The 25,628-nt window shown below is 41.2% G+C and overlaps 1 protein-coding gene across 20 annotated transcripts in view; it reads left to right on the forward strand.

Annotated features, from left to right (window-relative positions):
* DST (dystonin) overlaps positions 1-25,628 on the forward strand; it is a 535,648-nt gene that overhangs the window by 26,864 nt on the left and 483,156 nt on the right. For all 20 annotated transcript variants that reach the window (XM_075598122.1, XM_075598131.1, XM_075598128.1 and 17 more), the window contains exon 3: positions 5,017-5,208. In XM_075598122.1, coding sequence (XP_075454237.1) covers positions 5,017-5,208 — 192 coding nt within the window. The remainder of the gene's footprint in view (positions 1-5,016; positions 5,209-25,628) is intronic.

Below are 25,628 nucleotides of genomic sequence, written 5' to 3' on the forward strand. Positions count from 1 at the left end.
TAGAATGTATACACGGCGATGTAAAACGGTATCCGACGGCCAAAATCCGGCTACAGGTAAAAGGTCAGGAGGCCTACCTTGAAATAGGAGTCGCTCCTTGGCTCCCTGCCCCCGTTGTGCTCGGCCGGGACTGGCCTTCCTTTTCGGACCTAATGGCTCCAGTCTCTTACGAGGAGCCTTATTCTATGGCTCAGGAGAACCCTGGTAAACTGTTCCCCTTCTCGGCAGACCTTTTTTCCAGTAGACACCGGGTTCCAAAGACTCAGAAGCAAAGACTCTGACAAATAGGACTGGTTGCAGAAATCTGGGTCTCAAGGTGACCATTCTAGTATCCAGAAGTCACAAGTGATGGCTGGGGATGGCCAGAGGGAGGGGGATATGGGCCCTGGAGATTTACCAGACCTATACCTCCCTGATTTTCACCAGAGGCAAAGGGAAGACCCAGTCCTTGCTAGACAGTATGATAAGGTGGTGTAAATTGATGAGCAGATATTGAATGCACAGGGGGTGATAGTATTCCCCCATTTTGAATTATCAAATGATATCCTGTATAGGGTAAATAGGCAGCCACAAACAGGGGAGGTCACCAGACAGATATTGGTTCCCAAGGCATTTGTTAAATCTGTGTTCACTCTAGCCCATACTGTCCCTTGGGGTGGTCACCTTGGCAGGGATAAAACATTGGACCATATTTCGTCCCGATTCTATTGGCCAGGGATGCATAGTGATATTGCTAAGTTATGTGCGGCATGTCCGGAGTGCCAGCTAACTAGTCCGAAGGGACAAAAACCAGCCCCTTTGGTTCCTCTACCCTTGGTGTCAGTTCCCTTTGAGAGGATTGGGGTAGACTTGGTAGGACCTCTAGAACCTTCTGCGAAAGGACACTGGTTTATTCTTGTAATAGTTTACTATGCAACAAGATATCCTGAGGCGTTCCCCCTGAGAACAGCAATGGCGAAGCAAGTAGCCAACAAGTTGTTGGAGCTGTTCTCACGGGTTGGACTTCCCCAGGTTATGTTGACAGACCAAGGTACAAATTTTATGGCTAAACTGATGCAGGATGTCTTAAAATTACTAGAGGTCAAGTCTGTTCGGACATCGGTCTACCATCCACAGTCTGACGGATAGGTGAAAAGATTTAACCGAACTCTAAAAGGGATGCTGAGAATTTGTAGATTCAGAGAAGAGAGCCTGGGATGAACTTCTCCCTTTTCTGCTGTTTGCAGTGCGGGAAGTTCCCCAGGCCTCCACGGGATTCTCTCCATTTGAACTGCTGTATGGCTGCCAACCCCGGGGTATCCTAGACCTCCTAAAGGAGTCCTGGAAGGAACAGCGGTCCACTTCTAAGAATACCCTGCAATATGTATTGGACCTTAGGAAGTGCCTAGATGTGGTCGGGCATTTTGCTAGGGAGAATCTTAGATCAGCCCAGGACAGTCAGGAGAGACATTACAATCAAAATGCTCGCATGAGAGTGTTTCACCCAGGAGATCAGGTGATGTTGTTGTTACCCAGTTGTGAGAGCAAACTCCTAGCCAAATGGCAGGGCCCATTCGAAGTACTCCGCCGCACGGGTGATGTGGATTACGAGATCGCTCAACCAGGATCTAGGAAGGGTAAACAAATTTACCATGTGAACTTGCTGAAACCCTGGAAGATGCAGCGGTCTCTATTCATCCACCCGGTGGAGGAGGAAACCGACTTGGGTCCTCAGCCCCCACGGGAGAACATCGTGGGTGATGATAAAATCCCAATGGGTAGACAGTTGTCCTCTGAACAAAAAGGGGACTTGTTAGAAATAAATACACAATTCCATGATGTTTTTTCTGATTTGCCTGGGCAAACTAATTTAATTTCACATGTGATCGAGACAGCACCTGGGGTAAAAGTACGTTCCCATCCTTATAGGTTGCCTGAAAGTCATAGGGCCCTGGTAGAGAAGGAGGTACAAGAAATGTTACACTTAGGAGTGATTGAGGAATCATGCAGTGAGTGGTGTAGTCCACTAATTATGGTCCCTAAACCCAATGGGAAGGTAAGATTTTGTGTGGACCTCCGAAAAGGTCAATGCGGTATCCAAGTTTGACGCCTATCCGATGCCAAGGGTGGACGAGTTAATTGACACCCTTGGTAACGCGGAATATATATCCACGCTGGACTTAACAAAAGGATACTGGCAAATACCTTTAGAGGAAAAGTCCAAGTGCAAAACAGCCTTTGCCACTCCCATGGGTTTATACCAGTTTGTGACAATGCCATTTGGATTGCATGGATCCCCAGCCACATTTCAGAGGCTCATGGATAAAGTGCTGAGACCCCATAAGGCTTATGCCGCGGCCTACCTAGATGACATTTTCATTTATAGTAAATACTGGCAGGCCCATCTAAATAGGCTGAAAGCGGTCCTCAAATCTCTAAGATAGGCAGGGCTCACAGCCAACCCTAAGAAATGTACCTTAGGTAAGGCGGAAACCAAATACTTAGGGTATGCAGTGGGACGTGGAAAAGTGAGGCCACTAGCCGATAAGGTAGCTGCCCTGAAAGAAGTTCCAACCCCCCAAACAAAAACGCAGGTACACTCTCTGCTGTGTTTAGCAGGGTACTATCGACGGTTCATCCCCAACTACTCGGAAGTTGCAGCCCCATTAATGGACCTCACAAAAAAGTGTGCCCCTACACAAGTGGAAAACCTATGTTTAGGCTTGCAGTGCATCAGTGACGAGGTTAAGTTTCAGTTGAGAAGGGCTGCTTAATTAGTCTGACCCCAGCTGCATAATCAAGGTGTATTAAAACCCCTAGGCTGTACACACAGGAGACAGGACTGAAATACTGAAGAGATTACTGCTATAAGGTCTGTTTTCAAAGTACATGTGTGATGAACTGTCTGTGTCCTGATTGCTGAACAGAAGCTGCCTTGTTTTCTATGCTGAAGAGAAGCTATTTTGTTTTGTGTGCTGTATGTTTTAAGGCTCAATAAATAAGCCTTATCAAGAGACCCCGCGTGTGTGTGTGTGGGCCTAGGGCCACCCAGAGTGCGTCTAGCTCTTCCCCTACCCCCTAGGCAAGGTAGGAGGTATATGGTCCACCTATTGAACTCTGACTATAACTCTAGCAGCTCTACTCATTCTCCTCTCACTCTAACACTGACTCAACTCAATCTAAATAGGAAGTGCAATGCCCTAAGTAGTCTCAACAGGCACCTCCCCCGTGTCTCTTGATTGGACACAGAGTCAGGTGACCTGCTTTCAGTGCACTTGCTTGAGGTGGGGAAAACCCATGATAACTCCTGGCAAACCTGCCCTTACGCAGGGATTACCGCCAGGAGGAGGGCAGAACTATAGCCCAAACCACACAGGGCTACATAAGCATACGATACCGTTCACACGGGAATCAGCAGACAGTACTCACGTTTGGATCGTAGAAAATATATTGTAGAAAAATAATGAGGAATGACATTGCCATTTTATATCCGTCCGGTCTCCATCTTGGAAACGGAGGCCGTAATGCGCATGCGCAATGAAAACCCAACCGGAGGAGAGGCCATCCTATTATCGCGCATGCACAAAAAAAACATTAGTGGAAGCAAATGCGGCGGCCATCTTTGGGGGTATGCGCATGCACAGGCCTGCCAGAGGCGAACAGGATTGAAGCGGAGCTTTTCCCCTATTGCGCATGTTGTGTATGGCCCTATCATTACTAAGCAACTAGTCCCGAAGCGGCGGCCATCTTGAATGAATGTGCATGCGCGAACTGTAGATACTAGTGACACCATGTTACATGGTAAATGCTTTGCGACTGTTGCTATTGATCCCAAAAGATGTTGTCGCTGCATGAAACAAATTGCTGGAAGCTATGAAACAAATAGGCATCAAAACAAATCCAGGAATCTAGTTTGAATTGGGCAACCCACATATACAATTGTGTCAGAGTGTGTGGGGAACAAACAGCATACACACATATTGACGATGTGTCAGTGGAATACACAGAGCATGTATATGTTGTAACAAGCAATATGGGGGTACTTATACATATCATAAGATCACTCAGGGGAGTTGTTTACTGCTGCAGCAAGGAACATGTATTTAACCCTAACACTGCCTGCGCTGGTACCAAGGCTTATGTGTTAGGCAGAGGGTTAGCCCAGGGGGGGAGGAGAGAGAGAGAGAGAGAGAGAGAGAGAGAGAGAGAGAGAGAGAGAGAGAGAGAGAGAGAGAGAGAGAGAGAGAGAGAGAGAGAGAGAGAGAGAGAGAGAGAGAGAGAGTGTATATGTACTTACTATCTGTGTTAATACTAATTGAACCGTAAAATTACAGTGAGTAATATCCCCATTCAACCAATTGGAAGGATTAGTACGTTACTGACTAAAATGTCACAAAACACGTGTAACATGTAACATCTTTACGTGCCTGTATGCAGCTAATATTTGAATTCGATAGTCACAGTCACATTCATCTCTTCTTTTATTCTTGTCGTTTTGTGGCACTTTCTTTTTGATTTTTGCATAACACAAAAAACTCAACGTAGGTGTATAGAAAAAAAAAACATTGTTTATATGTTTCTCTTTCAAAATGAATTCATACTAGAAAATCAAGGTTACATTATTGCCAAGTGAGTTATTGACATCCTTTATCTACCTTATTTCCCTATGTGATTAGGAGGGGGCAGTTTAGTAGTATGTACGTATGCAAGAAGATACAGCAGAATATTTCGTTAGATTATGTTTATGATTTAAGGTTGCGGAAATAGCTATGTTCTGAGAAATGACAGGATAAGGGCTCCGCCTCCCATATAGGCTAATCTATAAATGCCTTTAAAGTACTTCACATCCAGTTAAGTTAAAAAGGATCAGTCATAAATAATTCCATTGCAGTATGCACGATTCCCCATGAATACCTTTAACCTGGGTGTGTTTTAATAGCTGATTCTTTGCAATGCTGTTACAATAACCTTTGAATGTTTACGTGCTCTTTTACTTTGTATGTCAAGTAAAGGAATACTCTCCTTGCATTCTTCTAGGGTTTCAGACCAAGTCCTCGTCACCTAAGGAGATATGCCCGAGCTCGTGTTGAAGAAGCAAAGACCCCGGTTGAGGTAGAGCACAGTGAGCAAGAAACCCCAACGCCCCTGAGGAAAAGAAAAATCAAGAAAAGTAGCCGGGTCCAGCCAGAATTTTATCAGTCTGTTCAAGTCACTCCAACTCGAAAGCCGGTATGTATTATATATTTGTCATATAGGCAGACATCCCAATCATGCACAAACAGGAAATGCAAAGGCCCATATTTACTAAGCAGTCTTCTGCTCTGGGGATGGATCTCCATTGATACATCCTTGTTCGGTTACACACTAACAAAGCATACACTTTAGAGCAGGTTCACTTGTATCACATTCAGGGAGTCTGATACAGAGGCTCAGTGGGAAGTTCTGTGCATATTAGTAACAGACTAGCAACGTGGTACTATAGATGATTGCATGTCTAGCAGTTTATCCATGATATGATTAGGATATATATCCCCAGACAACTTGGTTGAAGTCATACCTTTAATAGGAAGTCTCTTAGGATCAATAGTGATTTAAGTTTTCTTAAGCTATACACTATTACTGGCTCAGCATTATATATAACCTATCACATATGCTTCCTAGCTACCAACATCCTGACTATAGTAACACTTTTGTTATAGTGCCACTTTTGTTATCTCCAGACCTCTTCTAAGGTCTTATAGGGGCCACAGTCAACACTAGCAACAATTTATTAACTTTTGGAGGTTATTGTTCTCTTACCTGATTTTGATTACAGTGTAACTGTGTGTGTACTTGGCAGACCTGTTCATGGGTACATGTATTCACTTGGGCACTGTATTACGGTGTTTAAATATTTAATTTTTTATTTTATCATCGTTAAGTCCTCTCCCGTTATTTTAGCACACTTATTAAAAGTTCATTTTTAACATGATATCACCAATTCATTCATCTGGAGGTGCCCACAACTGGGATGACTTTTCCTTTGTTTGAGTTTATATTATTTTCTGATCCCAGAGGACAACCTACCCCACCTCAAATTAGGCTGGGCGAGGGTCTCTTTATAGTTATAACCCATATATACTAAGCAATCTTCTGTCTCTGGGGATGCAAGACACCTTACATCCCATTCAAGTCAATGGGCTATAAGGTATCTTCCAGCTCAATATTTATTTTATTTATCAAATGTTTTTCCAGGAAGTAATACATTGAGAGTTACCTCTCGTTTTCAAGTACAGTATGTCCTGTCCAATAAGCTGTCTTTATGTATGTCAGATGACTGCTTAATAAATAGGACCCATACTGTTTAACTCTCTTGGTGCAAGATGGGTTTGCATCACAAAATCTTATACCAAATGATAGATTTCAAGATTACATCAACATGTTTTAAATGAAGTGTTTTTTCTGTGATATATCATTTCAGGCTTCTTACTGTAATATCATTCTGTTGGATGCTTACAAATGAATATAAGACAGAGAGAGTTTGTTATCTGGTTGTTGGTGTTATGAAAGCTACTATTACATCTCCAGAGGGACAACCATAGCCTGCAGGAAGCAGGGATAAGGAAGTACCCTGAGGTTAATCTGTGCATCCCTTTGATGTTGCCATTTACATCATTACATCTTTATAACTGGATGAATGTGGGTTTTCCTTGTCTTTTTCCTTGTCTTGTCATGGCCTCATTGGGATAATTTTTACATCCCTTCTAGGCCTTGGGCAGATTAGAATAAATGTATTTTCCAACCAAGAGAAATGAGAGATATGTTGGCAGGAATATATTCCCATTGCTACAGTACATCCAAAGGAAAATGGGGATATTTTCATCCCCTGGAAAATCATTGACATGTATCTCTTACCACAAACACAAAGAAGTCAGAAACATATTTCTTTTCCACATTCCATAGATAAATGTATCCATTGTTAATGAATATGTTTCTATTTTTATATGTTGCTGTACAGTACCTCAATACTTTCATTGAAAAAATGAGTGTTACATAACCCTACAATAGATAAGCCATTAATATATACACTTCTTAGTGTCTATGGTAAAGTTCCCCCCACTCAGTGACAAATCAGGAAAATATGTCACGTACACAACTCACTAAGGCGGTATTCATTAAAGTGTAGTACCGCTCAGAACCTCCTGTTGACTTGAATGGGAGTTTCCATGTGGTAGTGTCCTATTGGCACTATAACACTTTATTTTATAACACCCTAAAAAGTCGGCAACATAAACACAACAGATGAGTGACAGAAAAATCAGAGCTCATACCACTTACACAATTATCAAATAAATTATAGGTATATAAAAGCACCCCTGAAAATGGACATGTCCCTCTCACATGTAACAAATGTTATCCTCACATCACCCAGATAACATCAGAAACGTCTTTCCATCATATCACTCACAAACAAAAATCCCACATGTATACCCCTTATATGAATAAAATAACAAGAATAAAAGAGACTTTTTAAAAGTCTCTAATAATTAGTCCCAGTGCAGACATATTCTCAATAACACATATAGAATAATATTTTTTTTTAAACACAGATACGATAATATTGTGTATTTGTTTTTGGTTTTCGGGTCCTTATGAACACTTGTTACTAGTAAGTCACAAAATGTTTTTTTATGCCTTTTATAAGGAAGTCATCCTCAATTGGAGTTAGGAATGTAAATGGGAGCTGTTCTTTCACACAACGTCACACAAAACAGACAGATAAAGAATATCCTTGATAGTGTAGTAATTATAAAAATAACCAGTGGATATATTATGTGACAAAACTGCTCACATTTATTATTATTTATAAATAAGTTACAAGGTGCCAGAGCATCGTATGAGTCTCTCTTGGTGTCCTTCTGGTGCACTTACGGTTTTTGGTTTCTCACTCCCAATTTTGATTACTCACACTCACCCTACGTGTTTCGCAGTGTCTCTCACTACTTCATAAGGAGCGGTACATTGGGTGTGCTTTATATATAGACACCCCTCTGATTAACTTGTTCTAGTCTAAATCCTTCCCTTGCTATATTAGACATACAGTATACATTATAATATGTCTGTGCTCTACAGATCATTTAAATACAACATTGTATTAGAAATGAAGTAAAACTATGTATGTAATATTTTATATATTTAATGTTGGAATGTTATTACAATTATTTGACTACTCTTTATTAGCGCTCCTAAGATTAAGCAATATTTGTGAATGAGTACTCTTAAAAATGTATATGATTATCAGGATAAATGTATATGATTAGCAGGCTGAAAACCTTATAAAATGTGTTATAAAAAACACACACACACACACACACACACACACACACACACACACACACACACACACACACACACACACACACACACACACACACACACACACACACACACACACACACACACACACACATATATATACATAATATATATATATAAGTAGTGTCAATATGTAGATTATGATTAAAAATGTAATTTCAATAGCTATTTATATATTTTTTGTTTATATTTATATGTAATAACTATTGAAATTACATTTTTAATCATAATCTACATATTGACACTACTTATGATAAACATGATTATGATTAAAAATGTCATTTCAATTGTTATTTATAAAAAATGTTGTTTATATTTGTGTACAACATACAGAACACCTACAAGCTCAAATTGAATCCCCAAAATACCCACAACATATATATAAGCATATAAGTTTCACAGAGGAGTGCTACTGAGCATGGCAATATGTATTTAAAACCAGAGACACAACATAAAACACAGACAAAGCTCAGTGCACATCCAGAAAAACTTATATACGGTACAGTGCCTAAATATACATGTATAAATAACTAATAAATAAAATGGTCTTTTAGTTTAACATTTTGGCCAAATTGTTGTAAGCCCTTGAGCCAAACTTCACGGCAGACCACGTTTCAAGGGTCCCTACACTAATATAAATTCTTAATAACCTGTGCATTGCCAGGAAGAATGATTTATAATAAATCTGTTAATATAAGTTGCAAAAGTTCTAAGTCTGATTGAAGCTTTTATTAACCTGTACATTACCAGGAAAAGCACTCTGTAATAGATTTGTCACAATCACACTGCATGCAGGCAAGTTCCCCTGATGGTTGGAGATGCCATGGAGTGAGCTTTTAACCATTTAAATGTGGGAGGGAGTGAGCTTCAATTGGATAGGAGGTTGCCACCCTCCAAAATAGCCAAGACTAGCTGCACAAGAATTATAAAACATACAGAACACCTACAAGCTCAAATTGAACCCCCAAAATACCCACAACATATATATAAGCATATAAGTTTCACAGAGGAGTGCTACTGAGCATGGCAATATGTATTTAAAACCAGAGACACAACATAAAACACAGACAAAGCTCAGTGCACATCCAGAAAAACTTATATACCGTACAGTGCCTAAATATACATGTATAAATAACTAATAAATAAAATGGTCTTTTAGTTTAACATTTTGGCCAAATTGTTGTAAGCCCTTGAGCCAAACTTCACGGCAGACCACGTTTCAAGGGTCCCTACACTAATATAAATTCTTAATAACCTGTGCATTGCCAGGAAGAATGATTTATAATAAATCTGTCAATATAAGTTGCAAAAGTTCTAAGTCTGATTGAAGCTTTTATTAACCTGTACATTACCAGGAAAAGCACTCTGTAATAGATTTGTCACAATCACACTGCATGCAGGCAAGTTCCCCTGATAGTTGGAGATGCCATGGAGTGAGCTTTTAACCATTTAAATGTGGGAGGGAGTGAGCTTCAATTGGATAGGAGGTTGCCATCCTCCAAAACAGCCAAGACTAGCTGCACAAGAATTATAAAACATACAGAACACCTACAAGCTCAAATTGAACCCCCAAAATACCCACAACATATATATAAGCATATAAGTTTCACAGAGGAGTGCTACTGAGCATGGCAATATGTATTTAAAACCAGAGACACAACATAAAACACAGACAAAGCTCAGTGCACATCCAGAAAAACTTATATACGGTACAGTGCCTAAATATACATGTATAAATAACTAATAAATAAAATGGTCTTTTAGTTTAACATTTTGGCCAAATTGTTGTAAGCCCTTGAGCCAAACTTCACGGCAGACCACGTTTCAAGGGTCCCTACACTAATATAAATTCTTAATAACCTGTGCATTGCCAGGAAGAATGATTTATAATAAATCTGTCAATATAAGTTGCAAAAGTTCTAAGTCTGATTGAAGCTTTTATTAACCTGTACATTACCAGGAAAAGCACTCTGTAATAGATTTGTCACAATCACACTGCATGCAGGCAAGTTCCCCTGATAGTTGGAGATGCCATGGATGTTAAACTAAAAGACCATTTTATTTATTAGTTATTTATACATGTATATTTAGGCACTGTACCGTATATAAGTTTTTCTGGATGTGCACTGAGCTTTGTCTGTGTTTTATGTTGTGTCTCTTATATTTGTGTACTCATGGTTTTCTGGAGTACTCATGCAGTACACACATATTACAATGTATATGTCTGATACAGCTATTAAAGGACGTAGACTAGAATGAATAAACTTGAGGGGACTGAATATAGTTAAAATCACACCCACAGCGCTACCCCTGATGAATCAGTGAGAGACACTGCAAAACACATAGGATGAATAAGGATTGTGAGTGATAGAAGCTGAATCTGAGAAACTAAAATGAGAAGGAGGTGGAGAGGGACTCACAAGACTCCCGGGCACATCGTAACTAACTATACTTCTGTTCGCCTGTTGAGATTTATAATAAATGTGACAAGGTTTGACATGTATTTTACCCGCTGGTTATATTTATAATTACTACACTATCAACGACACTGTTTATCTGTATGCTTTTTGTAAGGTTATGTAAGAGAACAATTTCAATCAGATTCCTGATTCCAGCACAGAATAGCTACATAAAAAACAGGATCCCGTCTGAGTAACACATTTTCCCAATACCAAAAACTCCTGCACTATATTAACTTCTCGTGTGTTTTTATTTTTGTTCTTCTCTATGTGTTACTGAGGCTACTTATGTGTTGGGATATATACCCCTCACACAACTCACAAAGAAATCAAGTACATGTACAGTACCATTCACATTATTCAAAGAAGACCCCTCTTCACAGAGATATCAGCATCTACATGCAAATAGAAAAACAGAGACATATACATACATTTAGGCCCATGTTTAATAAGTGGGCCTATTCCAAAAACCATCAGAAAAATGAGCCATGAGATGTTTTCTGGCAGTGTCTTGTGGAATTGCATCACTTAGTAAATATGGGTATAAACCTCTATGACAAAGAAATCAGCATAAACAAATTAGCACATGTTAAGGGAACCTCCTCGTGGCCAAAATAAAGGGTGCACACAAGGTATAATAGTGCAGGAACAATACAGTTATATGCATTTATACCCATAACCCTTAACATTAGGCATACGTTAATTAGTTCTTGAGATCCACTATCTGCTATTTATTACTGTTACGGTATAACCTAAAATGCTGTTTATTAACTTTATTATAAAATATGTATCCCTATAATTAAGATAAGCATCATACTCTGCTTGAGTTTTTTTTTACATCTGAATTTCCTTATTTCTTCTAGTAGGGTTAATACAGTTGAACCCAATGACAAATATGTTGGCTAAATAAAGGGTTGGTAGATACATGGAAAAGGCTACGAGTAAACGTGCTCTATGAAACGGAGAATGAATATCGACAATGTTATTTCTACATCTGCCCCCTCTCAAGGACTATTTAAAATGAACTGTGTAGGTCCTGCTGAACTCACAGTGAAAAGAGCTTAAATTAATCCCACTATCAAATTGCAGTTTATCACATTTACACATTTTCCAAAGTTTTTCTTGAAATACTTAATGTGCATACATCTTTTTGAAAGGACTCAGATAAAATGTGTGGATTTGGTTTAGAGAACATTATTTGCTACATTATTACGGGAAAATTTGTGGCCGTATTTTTTTTTTATCACTTCAAGAAATTCCCACAATTCTCACTTGGTTATCTAGTTTCTTATTTTTCCACTGAGTTTCACATATTTGCCAATAAACTCTTGGACAACAGTGGGATAAACACCCAGCCTTGGTCCTGTATTCCAAATGGCCCTTCTGTTAGCAATGTTGGTATAATATAAAGCAAGACCAGCCTGGAACATTATCACACGTTTTACCTATTGCTAGTCGGGCAGGTATGAACTCAAAGGGGGAGGTGCATGATATATCTCCCCGTATGAGTCCCTGGAATGACAAATGTGAAACGGCAATGACTTATATAAGAAATGTGTTAATGTTCATGTTTTTTGCATTAAACAAAAATCTCTTAACACTTTTTTCAGAAAGTGAAACTGTTAATGAGTGTGTTAACTGCTTTTGCCACTAGGGGCTGCCAACTAAAGTCAGTTTCCTACCTAAAGAAACCATTTAAAACTGATGCTTGTCACTAACATGGCCTTAAAGCAGCACTCCGCTGCCGTTTTTTTTTTAATTTAATTTTCCCCTTTAATATGTGCATCAATACAATCCACCCAATGATAAGTAATTAGTTGCCGATCGATCCGTTCTCCTGTGATCGATCGGCGAAGATTCGGTACGGGGGTTCAATAAATGGCTGTCAGTGCAGCAGAAGAAGACCAAAGATGCAAAGTTCTGTGGGGAAGATCATGTGACCAGGCAATCACTAGATACAATTGGTGCCCTGCTAGAGAGAGTGCAGGGCTCAAAAAGGGGTGTGCCAGAGCGTGTTTCAGAAGGGGAAGTGACTTTATAAATGGTTGCTATAGAAACAAAAAATGTTTGTTACATTATAATACATACAATATGTAATTGAGAGTTGTTGTTTCTTTTTAAATGCTACAAGTATTTTCTCATAGTACAGAAACTGATTTATTAAAAACACACATGTAGGATATTGCTTGGTCTGCAGCTTTAATAATTTAGGTAACATTGTATTTGAATGATGGGGAAACGGAGGGAGCTGTATAAAACTGATATACTGTATTCCGTTTGGTTACAATGTTTAATATTACATTCCAAAGCAATGACTACTAGTGGTTCCCAATGTTTTAAATTTAAATCGTTATGGAGCAATAAACATAGAAAGCCTGTGTGAATTGACCATGTCCAGTTTGTTTGTCTAGGGGAAAAGAAGTGACTTTAGGATATGAAGTATATAGCAGATATTCAGGCAGAATTCTGACACAGTATCATTGTGCTATTAACTATAGATGGGTGACATTTTCACAGAAATCCAAATCCACTGCGGATTTGCAAGTTTCTTTCAGCCACAGATTTCCGCTGATTAGTTTCAAAAGGGCAGATGTGTGTTTTAATCCACCCGACAGATTCAGAACCTGAATCTGCAAGCTGATTTATTATGGGAGGAGTAAATAAATAGGGATGCAGCCTCAAGTTTAAGCTATTGTGTTGTAGGCAGGGTTTGGCTGTGGGTTGGTTGGGGCAGCTGCTGTAGTTCTATTGGTCAAACATTTATACATTATTTACTTATTAAAACTTGTAGCTTAACCATTACCTGCGGCCGACTGGGCTGACCCCTGTGTGTGTGTGTGTGTGTGTGTGTCCAGTCCGCTCCATAGGGTGGTGTGGTGTCTGTCTGCCTGGCCTCACTAGCCTGGGTTCTTCCCCTGTACTATATCTGTGTCTATTATATACATTATATAGCAGTATATTAATAGTTAATAATAATATTATAATATTAATAACAACATTACTGTAATTATACTGTGGATGTTGTAATCTTCTTGACATCTGTCTTGTTGTTTTATTGTTCTATTGGGAGCTCTAGCTCCACCACCACTTAACCATTAAGCGTATTCATCATTATTCAGCCCACCACAGGGTCTATCTTGAGAATAGTAATAGAGAATATTAGTGGAAGCATGTGGTGGTGATGAGGGAGTGAGACTGAGATAAGTGAAGCAGCTGCTACTGCAGTCAGTAATGACGATGAGTATTGATTTGACTGGTGAGCTGAGTGACTTACTAACTGATTTGCCAATGTCCATGGTGGCATAGATATTACTGTCACTTCCACCGCATCCACTGGAATGTGTCCAGTCCATTACACTCACTGAAATTGTGTGGTGAGCTGTGAACCAGTCACCTGTTCCAGTGCTCAAACAGAGGTAAGGTGCTGAGATGTGGCTGTGGATTCTTTGGCACAATTTGTAACCTCCCTTCTGTCCCTGTTGTAGGGGGGGAAGGAGTAAATGAAGTGAGGGCAGCCCGTGTGTGGTTATAAGCTGCTAGAGTAAGCAAACAACTGGCTTAGCAATAAGCACCAATAGCGTTGTATGTACACTCACGGTTCGGTAGTCCTGTGAGGGGGGATGAATTCCTCCTGTCCTGATAGAAAAGCAAATGATCCGTGAGTGATGCAACATGCATCCGACGGAACTGTGTCCAATGCCACGCAATCAGCAACCGGCATGCTCCCTGGTAGATAGTAGACAGCAGATATCCAAAGCGTGGAGACCGGTGCACAGCCAGAAAAGAGCAAGAGCTAGACGATTTGACCGTAGAAATAATGTATTGATAAAAAAGCATCACAGTAGAGTCCTGGCGGATCCTCTAACGCATTTCACGCCGAAGCGCTTTGACGTGAAATGCGTTAGAGGATCCGCCAGGACTCTTCTGTGATGCTTTTTTATCAATACATTTTTTCTACGGTCAAATCGTCTAGCTCTTGCTCTTTTCTGGCTGTGCACCGGTCTCCACGCTTTGGATATCCGCCATTACACTCACTGACTTAACAGTTAACAAATAACAATGTTTTTCGCTGGCAGTGTCTGCAGTGGCTTGTTGTTTGTGTCCACAATGCCCCCACAACTACCACCGGTCCGTCATCATCATCATCAGTATCTCATTGCCAAAGATTAAAATGGCATCCTATTTTATTTTGAGCATCTAGTGGGAACCCAAATATGCCAGCACCCAAACTGTGGTGCTATGCCTGACAGTGGCCCCACATAATATCTAGGTTAACTTGGAATTGACACCTGGCACTGACTGCAGGCTGGCCAGCAGCCACCATTACATAACATCTAGGTTGTTTAAACATGCTTGTTTAACATTTGTATGTCCTAAAACTAGTTACTGTTCCATCTCTCAGTAATGTATGGGTGGGAGGGAGGACCAAAGAACACACCTTTTATTTTTTTAGCTGTTCTCACTTCTCAATAATTCATATTTATTACACTTTGATTTATTACACTTTTGTTGAGTGTTATTTGTGTGAATCACTGACCCAGTGACCTTATCACTATAAGCCAGGGGTGCACAAACTGGGGGGCGCAAGATTTTCCAGGGGGGCGCGGCGGTTACAACTTCCCTTACCTTGTCTAAGGCTGAGATTATACCAAGTGCTGCAGGATGGCAGAGCTATTCTGTGGTCACCAAGTGCTGCCCCCGAGCAGCATCTTGGTTATAACGAGGAGGGAGAGCAGAGGAGGCTTGGAGGCGTGGCGGAGGTGTGGCCGTGAGTGGTTCACCCTCATTGGCTGAACTGCTCTCGTGATGCGGCTGTCGCGTCAAGAAAACAATTTTGCAAATCTTTTCAGGAGACTGCCGCCCTGCAGCTCCAGGTGGTGCGCTTGTATGTAAAGCATCAGTGGATTTCAGCAGTTTGTTTTCCAGCCGTGCGGCATCTTGCCACACGGCATTGCCGGTGACTTCTGGTATAATCATGGCCTTAGGTGACACGTCGCCATGGCAACACAGTGTCAAATGACGCGGCAGTGTCACATGACACCACCGCGTCATTTGAAGCTGGAGACAAGGTAAGGAGGGGGGTGTGAGCAGGGGGGAGAGCAGGCGGGGGGTGGGGGGGCGCAGACTGAAAGGTTTGCACACACCTGCTTTAAGCTCTCGCTCTTCCTGCAGTTCCTCATCTCATCCACTGGGACTGCTGCTCTGCACTGAGTGCTGCTAGGAGACCTTCTCTCTGTCACTTTCCAGCACCCATCCTCTGTTTTCTGCCTCTGCCTTATAAATCTCCCTTTGTTGTCCCTGCCTTGCATTTGTTTTATTTCTACTAACCTTTACCTGTCCTTTACATGCCTGTCTTCTGCCTGTTTCCTGTTTTTGCTTGTAGCTTGTTTTGGGTTTGTATTAGTAGTATCATAAAAGGTCGCTGCCTTGTAAATTGGCATGCCCATTTTTTCTTGAGTTGAGCTGCTGTCCTTTTCCCAGTCCTGTTCCTGAGTTTTGTCCTGGTCCTTGTCCCAGTCCTATTCGTTAGTCCTTTCCCTGTCCCCGTCTCAGTACTGTTCCTGTTCGCTGCCTGCCTTGGAACCCTGCCTGTGACCCTCATGACGTCCCTTCACTGCGTTACCCTGACCTCTGCTAGTGACTGACAATGCTACTTCACTGTCTAACTTGGACCCTTCCCTGTTACCCAGTTTTGCTTTCTCTCCTTGCCTTGCTGTACCGGTCACTGAGATCCACTCCTGCATCAGACTGCCTGGGTTCCTGACACTCAGACACTGACACTCTCTGTATTCATATATATGCTGTTGATAAATATATTTTAGATAATATTTTTTCTTTTAAAAATGACACGGTGGAATTCCAAAAGTTTCTGTCAACATAGGAGAGAAGAAACTGATGCTGTCTCACAAAGGAGGAGCAAGAAATTAAACTCCTGGACGCTGCATCAAGCGGCTTCTGTCAACTAGTGACTTGCAGAGTCCCTTTAGGGCTTTGAAAAAAAAACCTTCAAAGTCCCAGAATAGGGACTCCCAGCAATCCACTGACTCAGGCATCTGAGCAAACCGGGGCTTAGCTGTACTACACCAAAGAGGGAGACTGGAGCACAATTATGTGCCACGTTACTCTCATTTCCATCTCCACCCCACCCCTGTGTATCCAGACTTAGAGTCACGATTCGCACTACGGAGGTCTGTTCCACAACTTGTGTCCAGTAATACTACTGGCCACCAGTGATATACCTGCTTCTGGCATTAGCCAAGCTGGTTATGTAAGACTAAGAAGTAGTGTTTGGAAGGGGAGGTCACAATGAACATTGTGGGGTTATTTCGGGCACAGGTGCACTTTCGTATACGGGAAGACTACACCTATGCCAAGACCACTGGGACAGTTTTCCCTCCCTTCCAGTGGGCGTATTATTTTACTTTTAACGCCCTTCCTTTACCTCCCTAATTTAGTGCACTGTATATTCCACTTACACTGAACTTGTTAATTATGAGTTTGTTGGGCCACAACACAGGGGGAAGGGGGGAAGAGTGTGCTTACATGCAGCCTTGGAAGATGGAGGGGGCCTGCTAGGGGGATGCCAGAGGGGGCTCATGCCGCAGACAGGCCTGTCAGGGGGTGCCAGCCGGAAGGGGGCCCACAAAGGGTATCCACTTAGATGCCTATCAATTCCACCGGCCACCAGCAGGCCACCTCTGAGAGGTACCTCTGTGGATCTGACACATGTTAGGGTCGCCGGCAGAGTGCCTGTACCCTCTGATTCACTGGCCCAGGACAGTAGTCCTAGATATCCCCACCCCCTCCCCCCCCTGTTGGTGGCCCTGCTGCTACATGGAATCCCCAATTTTGCCACTCAATGTAACTGCCTAGTTTGCCTCATGGTTAAACCAGATCTGAGTCTGCTCCTACTGTTGGTATCAGGAAAATCCACTGCTGCTCTTGCTATTCTGCCCTCCCTGCCACTGAGTCTCAAAAATCCCCCCTCAGTCTCACAGGAGGGGCATTTGCAAAGCCACTCCTGCGCCGGCTCCCATCACCACCACTATTCATAATACAATTCTAAATCAAGCCCAAAATAAAATAAAAATCTCTCTCTCCCTAATTTCTCTCTCTCCCTGCCTGCTGCCCACTGCCCACTGCTTGCCTACTAGATATGCACAAACCTGTCCGAATCTGCCTTAGGCTTGTCACACTGCTAGAGCTGATGCCCAGAGTAGCAGAGATTGGGAGTTCTAATCCTTTTGGGCCTGACACCACTACACTGTTCCAGTCAGTAGGTGTTTTAGGCTTGTAAACTAAGTATAGTTGTTATGGACAGCCTTTATAGTCATTAGCATATTTCCCAGGGTACCTCAGGTGTGCTCCTTTTTGAGCACAAGTTTCTCTCCCTAAGTTATTTGGCGGCAGGTTTGAGGTGATATATATACACTATTAAATGTTTGCTATCTCCTCCCCTCCCATTTCCGGGATCCAAATGCATTGTTCATTATTTAAGTTGAATCTGTTCTGCCAATTAGTAGAATATTTTACAGATTTGCACTGTTAAAAGAAAAAGAAATTGAATCTGCCTTTTTGTTACTGCTCCGGGGATGAAACTGGGAAATCCGAGACGCATTTGAATTCTGGTGAAAATGTTGTCCATCTTAATATTATTCTTTATTTATAAAATGTTTTACCAGGAAGTAATACATTGAAAGTTACCTCTCGTTTTCAAGTATGTCCTGGGCATAGAGTTATGATGACAAATAATACATGGTTACAAATACAGTTACATAAGTGAGCAGGGTTATACATTATATACATTATACAATTATATACATTATATACTAGACATTGCATGTACAGTATGAGATAATATATGTTATAGGAGTGCTGTATGTAGCAGTTACAGACCAGATTAAAATATGAGACAGCTTTCGTATTGAAAGAACTTAGACTGACGGCAGTGAGAGTCTCTGGTAGGTTGTTCCAGTTGTGGGGTGCACGGTAAGAGAAGGAGGAGCGGCCGGATACTTCGCTGAGCCTTGGGACCATTATCAGTCTTTTGGAGTCAGATCTCAGATGATAAGTGCTGCATGTGGTAGGGGTGAGGAGCTTGTTCAGATAGACAGGTATCTTTACCAGAAAGTATTTGAAGGCATCTCTACTGCCTAGCTGCAAGCCCAGTCCCACACACACCCTCTCCATTCCCTCACAATCACAAAGTGTCAGATAAACAACAGACAGGAACTGGGAGTAGAAAAGAAATACACTCAGTTTCAGATTCTGCGGAATCCGCAGAATGGATTCCAAGTAATTCCGTTCTCGGATTCCAAAGGCTGTTTCTGAGGATTCCACATGGACTTACAAGCGCACAATTTGCCTGCTGATTTTAGTGCATCAGTGGATCAGACTGCACCTGAAAATCCAGGAAAACTCACCGGATCGCATGTTGACTGCTTCGCCCATCTACTATTACCAAGTTTTTTTAAATGCTACACTAGGGGGCGTGCATGTGATGTCGGAGCACATGGTCGCATTTTAATTCAGCTTTGTGGTCTCCGCTCAGAAAATGTAAGATATAAACTTCCAAACATAAAGAAAAATAACCTAAAACCACTCTTACAGACGGAGGAACCCTCAAGGATGTTGCAGAAAAAAAAGATAAAAAGGTCCAAGCCCAGAAATTCACCCACTTTTCTCACAAAGGCAGTTATCTGCTAGGAGATCCGGGCAATGGCGGTGAGACGCGTAATTAATTGCCTGACTGCCGGTCTGGAGCTCGTAGCAATCAGAGAAGTAGGTCGCCCTCTCCTTGGAAATTCAAGTGCTGTTGTTTCGCCCCGTTGGGCATATAAGCTTTTTCTGAAGTCCTCCTCAATATCAAACAGATGGGAAGACAATAAAACATAAGTCCCAAAGTCTTGTATCCTCATGGAGGCGAAAGACAAAAAACAGCGCACAACTCGTAGTGTATTAAATGTGATTATATTGGCTCCATCCATGTAAGGTAAGTATCGCACGTACACCTAAATTATGTCTGCCTGATATTTTCCATTTAAGTGTATGTGCGATACTTACCTTACCTAGAAGGAGCCAATATAATCACATTTAATATACTACGAGTTGTGCGCTGTTTTTTGTCTTTCGTTTTCTAGGGCATGAGATGCTGGGCCATCTCTACTAAAGAGCTGCAGACTCGTGTGGTGTCAACAGGAGAGGTTATGTTCTAACTGCATCCATTTCATCACAGCTGTTTATTTGATAAATCTTAGCACTGTTTAACACTGTTTATTTTATTATATCACATCCAGTAACACTCCTAGGTTAATTATTGGATTTGTGGGTTATATCACTGCATTTTCTCACTAACACAGTTTATATTTATATCTGTATCACCCTTTATTTAATGTAGTTTAGTGCGCATTTATTTTTTCTATTATCCTCAAGGGGGAACCGCGAGACCACTAGTATGTGGGAAAAGGTCCAGAATCGCATCCCCACCCCGAAAAGCTGACCTGGGTCGGCGGCCAAATATATTTCAACATTATGGGGTGTGGGGGACCGAGTAGGCCCCGCAAAACTTGATAGCCTTGTTCACAGAGCTGATGCTCAGAGAGACTTGAGTTCTCTATTGACCTCTGAGGAAGGCTAAAGGGAACCGCCCAGAATATTCTAAATGAGACTTTCATAAGATACCCCCAACAAGCCGTAATATCCATTTGTAAATAGTTATAGTTTCTGTTCCTTTAAAGTTCCATAGCATACCCGTGAAGCTGAGGAGCAACGCTGTAAATAAAGCTAGATGTTATAGAAATATTTTAGAAACAAAGCTGCAAGACATCAAAGCTAAGTAATGTCATAGATTCAAACAGTAAATATTGTTTTCTGTCGGTATATATGTTTTAAATACATTTAAGAGACAGTTACAGAATCTATAGTTTTGGAGGAAAGGGTAAGAACGGAGTCCGGGCACATGGAGGAAAGAGTGTTCTGTGCCATTCAAGACCTGTGTCACCACAGTAATGCCTTGTACCCGAGAGGCCAATCCAGCTAGGGATCGGACATTTAACTGTGGTGAGGTATATAGTACGCCCGTCCTCCCATAATTTTTTTTTATTTAGGAACCCCTACCATTTTCCCAGTTCCTGCTTCCCCAGTACCCCCAAATCTTGCAAGGATCTACTGCAGAGCCCAGCGACCCAAGGTATTTCCATATGTGCATTCATGCAGATATAAGAATTAAGAAAAATCTAAGAATTAAATTAAGAAAAATAAGAAATGAAATTAAGAAAATCACAACCATGTCTAGCCAAGCCTCAATAAAATGAATATCCCTAAATGTTAAAGTGCTTAGATCTAACAAAAAGCTCAGACTGGCCCTTAGAGAGTTTAACAAAATGCAAGGAGACATCATTTTTCTCCAAGAGAGACGTTTGATAACTAAGTATTTAATAAAACACAATGTCCCCTTTCAGACATGGGAGATAAACAGAGACTCAGTGGGCAGATACTTAATGATTCATGGCCTCCTTCTAGAAGTGATTATTACTCTGGTGAAAATATATGCTCCCAACAAACAACAAATAGATTTTCTCAAGGCTACCCTGGAATCTAATAGGGAAAACAAAATTGACTCTATGGATTTCAACATGACCCAAAATACAGACGTGGACAACATCACTGTACTACACCATCAGCATCCTAAATCAATCGACAACAAGGAAAACATTTTTAGGACGACAATAAAAGAATTTGCTTTAGCAGATGCCTGGCGAATTATGAGTAAAGACTAAAGCGACTATACATTCTTCTCCACTCCCCACAATTCTTACTCAAGGATAGTCCATATATTTGTAACCTCCAATATACTTGAAAGAGTGATGCAGGCACATATAGGAAGCCAACAATCTCAAACAGAAAAACTTATCTGAAAAGATCTGGCCATAGAACATGGGCATAAAGATAACCTGTCTAAAAATGTGAGAACGGGGAGAGGAATAGAGGGGGGAGGAGGTCAGCGAGAAGGTGTGTGAGAGGATGAGGCTCACAAGGCCGCTGAATACAGGGACCCAATGGAAACTCTAGATTTATTTTGCGTTTTAAATTTCAGGGGCACTAGAAAAAAAAATGCAAGGGGGGGGGGGGGGAATGTTGTTGAACCATTGCTGGAATACTGGGGGAGACCTCAGCAAAACTGTCTAAGGTGGGAACCACTGAGATAAGGAGTTAAGAGACTGTTCAAAGAGTAGGACACAACGAGTGAGACCCCTGCCTAAGATCCGCGTAATCGTCTGCTAAATTTAATTTTTAAGTGAGGGTGCCTGGTGGGACTGTGTGTCTAATTTTGAACCCTATTTATAATGTGATATTTCACCTCCCCTTTCTCTTTCGTATCCACATTTATCCCCGTGAAAATCTGTATGCTCTCCATAGTCAATTATGGTGACCTGCTTAATGTCATGCACAGTCCTAGCTAGTTATGTTTTTGCAAAGTCTTATTATTTAGCCCAGTCTCCTGGGACTACTGATTTCATGGCCTCATAACAATGTATGTCCTCTTTAATAAATGAAATACAGGATTAATGCTGCACACCATGAACTGATAACTATAACTGATACTTGCTGTTACCGGTGGAAGACGGCTACATTTATATAACTTTGACGTTTTACCCTAAGGGAAATGTGCTGTAATGGGACTTAGAAAAACAGTTGTTACTGGAAACCAACATCATGTTGATCCTTGTCTTTTTCTCTGGTCTCTCTTCAATATGATATGAAATCCTCTTCCCCTTGCTTGGGAATATATATGCCTCCTTTATTTGGATACCAGTAGAGATAGATAACTTCACAACCAAGAGGTCTAAGGGGGTTATTAATGAAACTGTGATAGTGCCAGTTGGGACAATATTGCACAAAAATTGCCCAAATGGCACAATCGCGGTTTAATGAATAACCTGCTTTGCGTCTTCAAGCATATCTCTCGCTGCTCTTATCTCGACAGTGTCTCTCCTACAGGCTAATTATAGGGGTCATTATTTATACTGCGATAGTGCCGATCAGGGCATTATTGCATATAATCTCCTATTGAAGTCAAAGGGGGTTTCTGTTGCTTGACTCCATTGCTGTTTAATGCATAACCCTTAAAGCTCCAAAGGGGAAAACCCTGATTCGAGTCAATGGAAGTTTTCGGCCAATCGTAGTGGGTGCAATCAGTTTGGAGCATATCAAATCAGCCCCTAATGCATGTGTACCTTTATCTCTGCTGCTCTATTTTTTGCCTACTGTTCCTTTGCTTGTAGCGATATATTTCTATATAATTTTCCTTTGTCCGTCTTTTACAATAAATATTTTTGATTTATCTCTGCATTCGAAAAATTAGGTGATTTTTTTTTTGTTACAAACGAATTTCTTGCAAAAGGCAAAAACATAAAAAACAAAAAGCCACTGAGTCACTGAGCACGTAAAAGAATGATGAACACAAAGCAAATAAATGGGAGGACATTAATGATAATATCCTTCCTGTGTCATTACAGCGCAATCACTTTTAAATATACCTTTCCAGGAAATGCTATGATAAAGTAAACAATTGTATGATAAAGTGAAAGAGTGCTGTGACAGAATAGAATGGAATGGGTTATTTTGTTACTCTGTCTTAGGCTGTATTAGGCCGTGATTATACCAAAATCGCCCAGCAACGCTGCGCGGCTCATAAACAAATTGCAGCAATACCTCGAGCGGCGTGCGCGCCGCCTGGAACTGCAGGGCGACAGACTGGAGAGCAGACATGAGAATTTGTTATTGGCAAGCGACGGCCGCGTTATGTGAGTGGTACAGCCAATGAGAGCGATCCGCACACGGGCACGCCTCCGCCACGCCTCCCTGTCTCCTCCGGCTGCCTCCTGACTTCAGTTCACTTGCCGCTTTGCCGGATAGCTGCGATGACGTCACCAAATCGCGCTGCCGCCCAATAATCGTATAATCGTAGCCTTACAAAGGAAAGCTGCAGTCAGCTTTACACTATGGTCAATGAATGAACCTTTACTTCACTTAAAGCACTTTTACTCCAATTGTGATGCCCTTGACAAAAACTACTGTAGGTCAGTTTGTTGAAAAGCCAAAAACACACTATTGTATATGTACAAAGAATAAGGTTTGGCCAGCATATACAGCTTTAAAAGGGCTTAAAATATTAAAAAGAAACCAATCAATAACACTTGGAGTTTGAGCCGCGCTTCCATTTTGGAAATGTAAAAATGTACCATGCCAACATTAATCAAATATTTCTCAACCACATCAGACTTGGGCTGTTACAAAAATTGCTAAGTTTCTATAAGACAGAGTAAATGATATGTTTGCATCCTAAGTTGCCGTTGTCTCCCAATGTTTGTATCTCTAAGTTTAATCTTTTCCATTTTTTTTTGTTTTGCATTTTCCTCTGCCTCAGTGGGGTGACATAATGCATATCAGTGGTCCTTTATGGATACCAGGCATCAATGGTCATAAAAGTATTTTTTTTATCGTGTAGCCCCCCTATTAGGAACTGCTAAAGGCCTTAAAGTGTTTGCAATATGTGCTTAGAAAGGACAACACCCTTGGCCTGCCACCTGGTAAAGGATGACCGAGTATAATCCAAACCACTCCCTCTGTAGGCATGGTGACCAGTGATGTCACTAGTAGGTATATCTAGTGAGGGTAGAGGATTCTATATTTAGGTCACAGGAAGAGACACAGATGGGGGATCTCACTGTATATAGTGTGTCATGTTTATGTGTAGAGCTGTATGTTTAAGGATGTCTGGTCACCTTTAGTATTTTATAGTTAGGAAACATGCCCCTTTTGTCATAGCCCATAGCAATGGACAGAGTTTAGTCATCTGCTCTAAAAGAGGAGGGTGCATGGTACTCCGGGGGAGTCCTTTTAAAGAAAGGGCTCTGGAGCACTGCAGAATTGGCCCATTCTGACCGGTTCTGAATACGAGCCCCTTCTGATACCTAGGGATAAGGAGGGTACTACTCAGAGTGATGGGATATTGATCCCTGAAGATAGGAGTATCCCTACCACGGTCCTGGAGGGAAGGGACTACAGTATATAAAAGTGGTAATCTCACCTGGAATTAACGTTGAAAATATAAATAAGTGGCCCAATACATGGACCACCTTCAATTAAAACAAATCTCAAGATCTATTCTCTTATGAATAGTTATAATTTTAATTAATGTTTCTGTATCAGTTGCAATTTGATGTACTTTAGAGAGTGATTCACTAAGGTCCGTTACGGGTAACTCTGCCAGAAGTACAGGAACTAGGTTTTTGTGTGGGGGTGCTGCGGATACACAATCAGTAACATATATACATTACCATAATGTAAAAATGTATAAACAAAGGTGGGGCTGCAGCACGCTCTGCACGTCTAATTCCTGTTTGTCCTTCCCCCTGCACCCTTTATATCTGTGCCTAATGAACACACCCGATCAGGGGCTAACTGCCATTGACTGCTGGATCGGGTGAGTTTTTCCACAACAGACCTAATTGAATCACCCCCTTAATGTCCTGCCTCATCCTTAATTTTTAATGGTCTCCTCACAAAGTGACATCATCAAATTGGAATTACAGCCGAGTCAGATTCTATCATAGCCATGCTGTTCTATCCCAGGCAGCAAATATTTTTAGAGGCACTTTCTATCACTTACTGTAGAAACATTTAGGAAGTTTAGCAGGGGCCTACGATAATGTAGGGAGATACCCTTTATCCCAGTAAGGGGAACAACCATTTTTAAGGGTAGAGGTAATTTATTGTATAACTAAATATGTATTGGCACAGCGCTGTACACAGTGATGTATTTAGCACTTT

This window comes from Ascaphus truei, chromosome 4 (assembly GCF_040206685.1).
Source record: "Ascaphus truei isolate aAscTru1 chromosome 4, aAscTru1.hap1, whole genome shotgun sequence".
NCBI classification, from domain to species: domain Eukaryota; kingdom Metazoa; phylum Chordata; class Amphibia; order Anura; family Ascaphidae; genus Ascaphus; species Ascaphus truei.